Here is a 9,437-nt window from a genome sequence, read left to right on the forward strand (position 1 = left end):
GCAAGGCAATGAAGGCGGTGCTGTCAGTGACACGAAGGACCAGACAGGTTTGTAACGTCATTCAGCGTGCCACCATTTCCTCCAGCTACCTTCCATCTAATATCGGCTCTGCTGCGCTTACTCTTGCCAGCCAAAAGAGCTGCATCTCTCTCCTTAAAAAAAAACAAAAAAAACCCTGCGAAATCAAAGTCTTCCTGCAAACACAACACCTAGCCAATACAGAACTGACTGTTTTGCGAAATTCTGGCTTGCAGCAAGTACTTTTTATATCATGACACTGGATTCTGACATACAGAAGAAAATCAGGGGTTTTTTTCCTTCTGCATGCCCCATAGTTGTCAGAATCATTGCTGCTTTTTATTTTTTAAATACAGTAAATAGGAATAGATGCTGTAAAAACTCTCTTGTTCCTCGAGTCAGGATGTCAATGAGCTATGAATAATGAAAAAATAAAAAAAATTGGGCATGAATGGCTAAGACCCAGCAGAGCATTTTAACCAGTGAAGGATAACAGCATAAGGACTGCATTACAATACTCATCGTTACTGGTAGATAAAGCACTTCTTCCTGCTCGTCCTGTGCCGCCGACAAAGAGCCCGGCAGCAGGACACGGTGCCAGCGGACAGAGGCGGCATGTGCCGTACTGCCCGCACGTTGCTGCTCTGGCCTCCGTCCGGCGCCAGCCCTCTCTCCTATTGATCTTGGGAGAACTGGCAGATTTTCAACCCCTCGGATGCCAAGTGATCTATCAAAGCAACGATTTACAAATATAATAGCGGACTCTAGTAATATTTTTTTTCAGTGGGTAAAAATGCACTTCCCTTTCTCCTTCCAAAAATGCATAATTAGTTCATGCTCTGATTTTTGTCGCATTGGGTTGAATTTGGGGGGGGGAGAATATGCTCTTGCAGGAGAAGTGCCCACATTTACTCTCACACGCACACACTTCTCGTGTGTGACTTGGTTGTAGCTGGATGCAGTTTTTTCCTGACTTTTTTTCAGACTGCTGTAATACTAAAATCTTTCATGCTGTTGGAAAAGGTTAATTTGTTTGTCTGAACACAAACAACTGGCAATGCCTTAAGCTGTTCGCTATTTCCTTTTTCTTGACACCAGAAGCTTTACACCCACCACCACCCCCCAAAAACTTGCTCTGAAGCTTTACTCACCCCTTCTTTAAACTGATCTCCAACATTATATTATTTATGAATAAAGGTCACCCCGTGAGGAAATGGCACATCTACTAGAAAACAATGTGCACTTTCTAAATTTGAACCGAGTCGTTTCCGTTCTTTGATTTAAGTTTAGTTACTTCCTGTGGTTTCTTGTCCTCTGCCACTGCTGAATCTCTGGACCGACTCCAGGATAAATTGCACTCTTTCAATGAAATTAGAAACTGCGGCAATAGACAGCTTAGCTAGTTTAGCTAGTAAACAGCACTTAAACTAAATATTAGTCCACTTCATGTTTTGAAGACGAGTGCCTAATTACCTGCGCGAGGCGACATACAGGTCCGACCCGTGTGCGTGCTCTCCCCGTGAGCCGTACCCGTCCGCTCTCATGCTGGTTTGCAACCAGACAAGCTGCTGAGCAAGAACTTCCACCTCCCGCGGGAGGGCTGAAAGCAGCTTTTGAAACCAGCAGCTCCTGATGGAGACGGGACACTTCCTCGCCCAGCTGAGCCACCCTCCCACGGGCACATTCTGGGTGAGCAAGGACAAGTGCTCAGCCCCGTGCTCCGAAGCATCTTTGTACCAGGCCGACGCTCCTGCGAGCCACAGTTTTGTGTCAGGTTTTTTTAGGGATCAGAGTCAATTGGGTAAAAATCCCCAAACCTTAGATAAGTCATTTCAGGCAGTTTGCTGACAAAAATACATGTGAATAGGCAGCAGTAACCCTAAGATGTACTTTCCCGCTGTAAAAATGATGAATGGGCACTTCAGGAGCCTGCAGTAACGGTGCCCCTCCCGGGACCCGAGCAGCTATATATGGCCAAGGTTAGGGAGAGGAAAACAGTAGCAAAGGAAGAGAGATGCACTGTACACCTGGGCGAGCACTCTGACTCCCTCGCGCACAAGTTTGCCTTGGAAGACCTTCTGCATAATAACCAGCCTTGCAAAGAGCCCTGTCTGGGCTGGGGTTGCAGCATAACTCAGTAACGATGCGCTCTTTCTCTCCCCCCCCACCCCTTTTCTTTCTCCTTTCCTTCCCCCAGGATACTTAAGAGCAGATTTTTCACCAGTAATCAAGCTGTTTTATCAATGGAGCCCCGGATTCCCCACAACATCACCGTTGTCCCCAACTCTGTGATGGTCCAGCCCTTGCTGGACAGTCGGATCCCCTATGGGCGGCTGCAGCATCCGCTCACCATCCTGCCGATCGACCAAATGAAGACAACTCACATAGAGAACGACTACACCGACAACCCCACCGCTTCCCAGCTGGCAGCCCAGAAGCGTCCCCGAGGCCCCCATGAACTGGTCTTGACCAACCAGCACCTGCAGCGCTGCGAGCAGGATGTCACCCACCCCTGGATTTCGTTCAGCGGGCGCCCCAGCTCCATCAGCAGCAGCAGCAGCACATCTTCAGACCAAAGGCTCTTGGACCACATGGCCCCGGCGCCCGTGGCAGAGCAGTCCTCCCCCAGAGCAGTTCGCATTCAGCCCAAGGTGATTAACTGCAAACCCCTGGACCTGAAGGGCCCCGTGTCTCAGGAACTGGACAAGCACTTTCTCCTGTGTGAAGCCTGTGGGAAATGCAAGTGTAAGGAGTGCGCGCTACCCCGGACTCTGCCGTCCTGCTGGGTGTGCAACCAAGAGTGCCTCTGCTCGGCACAGAACCTGGTCAACTACTCCACCTGCATGTGTCTCGTCAAGGGCGTCTTCTACCACTGCACCAACGAGGATGACGAGGGCACGTGTGCCGACCACCCTTGCTCCTGCTCCCACTCAAACTGCTGTGCCCGCTGGTCCTTCATGAGCGCCCTCTCCCTGGTGCTCCCTTGCTTGCTCTGCTACCTGCCAGCCACCGGCTGCGTCAAGCTGTCCCAGAGATGCTACGACCAAGTGAGCCGGCCCGGATGCAGATGCAAAAACACAAACAGTGTCATTTGCAAGGCATTGCCAGAGAGCAAAGGAAGCAGGCCAGAAAAGCCCTTTTGATAATTTGGGAGGACAGGGAGTGGGAGTACGCTCCACGGAGGGGGTGGCATTGGCTGGTTTTAATAACCTGTGTTTTGAGGATAACGTGAGGCTTTTGCCTTCGGAGAAAGCAGAAGCAACTATTTCCACAAACTGAAGCACTTTGGGTTATTCAGGGTTTTGGAACTGGTCAGAATTTAAATAGACGGGGCCAAAGGAGGAATCTTAATAATGTGTAGAGTGAAGGCTGAAAACCTATGTATATCATGAAGTATGGCTGCTTAAAAACTCCTGGTTCGGGCGGACAGACGGCTGCTCACCATGCCTGCATACCACAAGAACCATTAACTGCTCGCTTGGCAGGCACGGCCGCACAAGCAATACCCATTCCCGGCTGCAGAAAGCTGCGTTGGATTCATCGTATTCAGGGTGGGCTTCTTGTTTTCTCTTTCCTTCCAAACTCAGTTTGCTACCAGCAGCCTGTTGTTGAAGGTGATGGGTTAACTCCCTCCCTCCCCACCCGCACACCGTTAGAAGGGCCAGTTGCACACAAAGTACACGTTTCTTAAAAGCTTTCTGTGTCCCTCAAAGATTTTGAGCCAGAAGTAAAGATACAGTTCATTTGTTTAAGGGTTTCTTAACGTTTAGGCACGTTGCTTCCTTTGAACCCACCTGGCCACGTTGATTTGGACCCTCTTTTTAAAAGCAAGATGGTAGCAGGGTTGCTCCCTCCCTGGGAAGAATAGCAGCAGGATGCATTCGGGCAGTTGTATAAACATTGCGTCCTTCTGCCATAAGCTGATCTGTAGCATCAGGTTTCAGTCAGTGGAATATTAATTTTACATCAACAGTACAAACTGGCTGCAGAAGGATGCCGGCCGGATCCCGTTTCCCCAACCCGCATGCTTGCTCCCCCCGTGCTGGAGCAAAAGGGATCTTAACTTACGCCACAAAATTAAGACGCTCAGTGTTGGTTTCTCTAAACCTCTTAAGCTCTGTTAAGAAGTCACAAAAATCTAAATGTAGGATACACACAGGTGTATTTTTATAGGCATATCAATCCAGTACCTCCTCTCCTGGAACAAGCTCTTCTTTGCTCATTAAATATTAATAATTTTTTTTTTTTTGTCTTGGGGATGAATGGCATTTGCTTGAAGTACAGCCCATTCCCCCATCTCTATTGCTGCTGTTCGACTTTTGCCTCCTCTGTACAAAAGAGTGTCTTTTTTAAATGTAGAGAATGCTTTTAATGTTTATTTTAGTGTTAACAAATGCTAGGGAAAGCCAGGGGAGGGAAGAGAGCATATTTAAGAAATTTGCCCATGGTTTTCAGTAAGTGAAAGTCATCGGCTTTGCCTGTGCACTCGTCCTAGGGCCGGTTCTGCATTCCCTTAAGATGCAGTAACCCCTTTCTCTTGACAACTACAAGGTGCTAAGTAAAAATCTTTGTCCAAACATGCAACACTGTAATAAGTAGGTAGGTACTTGTTGCATGTAGAAAACTGATCTAGTCTCTCTCTCTCTCTTTTTTTTTTAAAAAAATTAGAGGAAATTTCCTCAGTAAATGCACAGCAGTGACAGTGAAATGTCATCTCTAATTAGATAAGCAATAGGCAGAGCTCATGTAGCATTTCCAGGAATCCCATTTGCTTGGTTGCAATACGGTTGCTGCATAGGGGTTGGCAAGAGCATACTGATGGGAGTTCTGGTGTCTTTTGTTTTAAGAATTCATTTAACCTGGATGACTTGGGGTTCAGTTAAGCTTAATTGTAGGTATTTATTGAATGAGGATTTAAAAAAAAAAAAAAGCAACAAACTTTCTATATTTATAACATTTGCTAGCTTGTATATGATAAATCATAGGAAAAGGGATACTACGTCTGTCACCAGATACCAATTCCTATAGTTTATCCTCGTGTTGACCATATGGGGACACCAGAAAGAAGGAAGCAGGTGGGGATCCAGAGCTGCATCTGTTATCTTGCACAAATGAGAGGGGAAAGGGTAAAAGGAAAACCAACCCCAAACTAGCTGAACTGTTGGTTGAATGTATAAGGTATTGTATTTAATAAGAGAAATCATTTTCTTCAGATACAAACAGGCTAGAAAACACAGCAGGAGAGGTATTTACCTGCTGCCCTCCTCTGTTGGGAACGTACATATCCAAATGGCCTCCGCCTATGGCTGTTTTGCCCCTCTGTCTGTGGCTGCTCCTGGGGGATCTGTGCTGAAAATCTGCAATAGCAAAGCCCATGGTTTCGCTGCATGGTCCTTGCAAGCAAATACAACGCTGGAGTGGTCGCCACTGTGCCAATCTACACTCATGTATATACACCCAGCAATCCCCTATGGATTTCCTTTCATTGTACATAGTTGTAAACTATTTCTCTGTTGGTTTCTTTTAATATATAAGTCCTGCTATGGTGTCAGCCGATCCCATGCTGGAAGACTGTAAAGTGTTAGTGGATGTGTTAGAGCAGTGGTAAATGTAGCAGAGCGACCCTCCCGCTTCTCCTCAGCCTCCCGGCACAGCGGTCAGACTCTGCTCCATCAGCTTTTGGCCCCAGGCATGGCAAGAAAGCGCCGAGCTCTTTGCAGAGTACTCGGAAAGGCTTGGGGTCGGCCGAAGCCGGGGCTCTGCCGGCAGCGCTGCGCCGCGGGGCTGGCGGAGGGTACGTCTCGGGTCGATAGCGTCTCTATTCCCTTCTCTTCCCTCATCCCAACGCCTCCATTCCCCCATCCCCTATTAAGGTACTTGGGTCTCCTGCCAGCCCTGAGACGTACCACGGGCACGGTGCCGTGTAACCTCAGCCCCGGTGAGGGCGCAGAGGCAGCAGCTCTGGCCATCCTCCCTGCGGGTCGTGTCCCCCTCCGTGCAAACTGACCAACGGCTGCTAATTAACACAAACCTCGGGCACAACGTTTGCACCTGGACGTGCCAGTGTGGTGGGGTGGGACCACGAAGGCAAGAGGGGAGGTGAGGGCAGGTTCCCCCGGGACCGGCGCTGTGCCACCACAGGGTGGCTCTGGAGGAGGAGGAGGAGGATGGCAGGGCACTTCGGTGTTATGACCCTAAACTGCTAATTGCTGTCGCAGGTTCATTGCTGGGTTTTGTCCTCTGCCCACAAGCAGAAGCCAAAGGCCCAGAGAGCAAGAAGGGGTGACTTTATGGCGCGCTGGCAATGCCACGCCACATTCCCAGCTGGAGCTCACCAGCAGCAGAGTGGCTTCAACAGACAAATAAACCATCGCCGCACCCTCTGTCCCAGTGCCCGTTGGGTACAAGGAGTAGCTACTAAATCCACACCATTGCTCCCCAGGCACCGGCTTTCCCACCCAGACAAGCCCTCGCCCTTTCGCAGCACTGGGTATTCCCCCTCCCCTCCCACGTTCGGACACGCTGATAAAGGTTTCCACTTTCTCCTGTTACCACCCCACCACATATACGCCCTGAAAAGTTACCACAGAAGGTTTTCTTTGTATAGAATATTTATTTTGAAGCTCTATTTTAATAGTATTTATTTTAGAAAGTCTACTATTGTAAGAGTTCTTCTGTTTGTGAAGAAAAACAAGTACTGATGAATGTACTGATCTAGAAATGATATATATATATATAAAAATATATATTGTTAAATATATAAGTGGTTGTTGTGGTTTGTTTTTTTTAAAAAAAAAGATCCTGAAGAATGTTTATAGCAATTATTCTAAAAATACAAGCAGAGAATAGCCCAAAACGGGTTATTTGATACTACGCACAGCAGGAGCAATCGAGGGAGTCGACAGCCCGGGTGGGATAACTTGTAATACAGATGGCTCACTGGTGCCAGGGACACTGGTGCATGGGTGCAGACACCCCTCACCCAAATGGGAATCACAGACCCCAGTACGCAGCACTGATGGGTGTGATGCACACCGTGTGGCTGCCACCTTGTCCACCAGCTTCATGTGGGAAAGCCACGGCCAGGGCAGCACGGCAGGGAGCTCCGGCACCAGCAGCCAGAGCCACAGTGAGGGGAGCCCCGCTGCCACCAAGAGACCCAAAACCATGTGGCCCCTCACTAGGGTGCTCTCCAGCCCCCTTTTATTCCAGCTGAGCAACACTGGGGTCATTCTGCCCTATGGCCTGGCTCGTCAGGGTGTGCACCCTTTAAATATCCCGCAATTCACCTGCACCTCCTCCATGAGGAGAATACCCTCCTCTGTCCACTTGTAGGAGCAATTCTTTCCTTCCCTCTGCCTCTAAAATATGCCAGGGAGGCTTGCATTGAAGTCAGGCTGCTTCTTCCACAGGGCTAGAGCTCGACTTGTATGAAAATTTGGTTGGAGATTAAAAAAAACCCACCCAAAGTCAGTGGTATCCACCACGCAGAGGGACTTTGCTGACAGGCACTTCCTACAGAACCTCCCTTGACATTTCAGACCCACTCCCTGCTGTCATGCTTCTCATTTCTGGGACCAGAGCCCGCGCTTTTTGTACACCAAGCAGTTAGGGATGGGGTCCGCTCAAACGCCGCAGCCACACCGATGGGGTGAGCAAGGATGGACCGCGCGGGACAGGGATGGAGGTCAGAAGAAAAGGCCAGAAGGGCTCTCCCTCCCATCGCCTCCTCTTGCTCTCATCCAAGCGTTAATAGAACAGTAAGTACGTGGCCTCAGGCAGGTGTAATTTTCATAATTTCTGAGTCTCTGGGACAGGAAGGGAGCTCCAGGCTTTGTCGTGTTTGCACACATTTCGGCTGCCGGCGCAGTGCTCTGCATCCCCCCCATTGCCCACCCTCACCTGCCGCCCCCACATAACTGGGGGTACCTCTGCTCGCAGGGAGCAGGAGGGGACTGGAACCTCCCTCTCATTTTCCCAAGTCATTAAAAAACTCTTCCCATGTTGACACCGATACCAAACTCCTCCCAAAGGAGGGCAACGCGGGGCAGGGTGTGAACCCCAGCCCCGTTTACCAGTGGCAGGCGGGGCGGGAAGCAGCAGCCATCACCGAGCAGCCATCACGCCAAAGACACCGAGTCGCTCACGTGTGAACACGAGCGGCCGCTCGCTTACAGCTGCCTCGCCAAAGAGCGGGGCATTGTTTTTGTCGCAGTTATTTATTTTTAGAGGCAAAAAGTCAGAGCTGCTCCTACGGTGTGGTTTACCCAGGACGGGCTGTGCTGCCGACACCGGCAACGGGCCCTGGCTGGATTCAGAGCATCCAAGGCTCCCATCCCGTGGCAACCGCCACCCTGCCTCCCTCTGGCTTCGGCTGCTGCCTTGTGTGTCACCAGCATCACGTTAGACTGCCAAAAATAAATTATCCAGGTTATTTTTCTCCATTCTTTCTTATTTATTTGCACGCACTATGGAGCTATGACTCACTAAAAGACATGCCATGTTTTGTGTCATCCACAAAGGTAACCCGGGTGCTTTACCTGGCCTGAACTAATGTTATTGAAACAATAACGTGGCGTTAGCCCCTGGATCAGATAAAGAGACAATAAATACACTGTGCAGACCACGACATCTGCAAAAATTCGCAGTGAGGAAAAGATGCTGAATTTGTTATGCTGGTGGTGGTTTGCTGGTTTTGTTGGTTTTTTTTTTTAAACAAACAGTCTGAGCCAGGATGTATAAATTTAAATCAGAGTTTGGCAACACTGACTGATGTCTTGCACATAAAGCTTTAAAAATATCAACTCGACGTTCACGTCTCTCTGCTGGAAGCAAGCCAGAATGCTCTTGTTGGTTTGACTAGGAGATGTTACAGTAATACTCTTTTAATTGGAATTATCGCCTTCTCTTAAATAATTTTTTACACCCTTTTCAATAATTGACCATTGAAGGAAACCAAGACCAACACCACGAGCACAGGTTATGAGGTGGCAAAGAGAGATACAGAGCTAAAAGAATAACAATGTCCCAGTTCGCAATCAGGTCCAAAGAGCAACCACAGCTCTTGGAAGTCAGACCAGAAAGGGGATTCCTAGTGAAGCAAATCACCCAAAAATACCCCTTAAGCAATGCATTAATTCTGAGTGAATGGCCTGAAACTTATAGAAATAAGATAAAAGGCTAATCTTGAAATTTCCTTCAAACTATTTTGCTAAAATATGGACTTAGTAAACAGGCTGAGATTTTTCCAAGGGTTTAAAGAAAACCACCCTTGATGAGATGTGAGATTTGCCAGTGTTGCCAGCAGTGGGAGGAGGGGACGGGGAGAGCGAACAAGCCACTTTGGGCAAAAGTTGCATCCATCCTCGAAGACAAACATGGTGATAATATGGCTTTGCACCAAAAACTAAATAAAGCCC

General features: G+C 48.6%; 1 protein-coding gene across 1 annotated transcript; it reads left to right on the top strand.

Moving 5' to 3' along the window:
* The first annotated feature begins 2,261 nt into the window (after positions 1-2,261).
* Positions 2,262-3,161, top strand: SPRY4 (sprouty RTK signaling antagonist 4). The gene has a single exon (XM_009646834.2). The coding sequence runs from the start codon at positions 2,262-2,264 to the stop codon at positions 3,159-3,161; it is 900 nt and encodes a 299-aa protein (XP_009645129.1).
* The last annotated feature ends 6,276 nt before the right edge of the window (positions 3,162-9,437 follow it).

The sequence above is a fragment of the Egretta garzetta genome, unplaced genomic scaffold, assembly GCF_000687185.1.
Source record: "Egretta garzetta isolate BGI_Z169 unplaced genomic scaffold, ASM68718v1 scaffold1, whole genome shotgun sequence".
In the NCBI taxonomy this organism is placed as follows: Eukaryota; Metazoa; Chordata; class Aves; order Pelecaniformes; family Ardeidae; genus Egretta; species Egretta garzetta.

What these genes read in the sequence shown, in the direction of transcription:
- SPRY4 (XM_009646834.2), top strand. Translation starts at nt 2,262, where the DNA reads ATGGAGCCCCGGATTCCCCACAACATCACCGTTGTCCCCAACTCTGTG.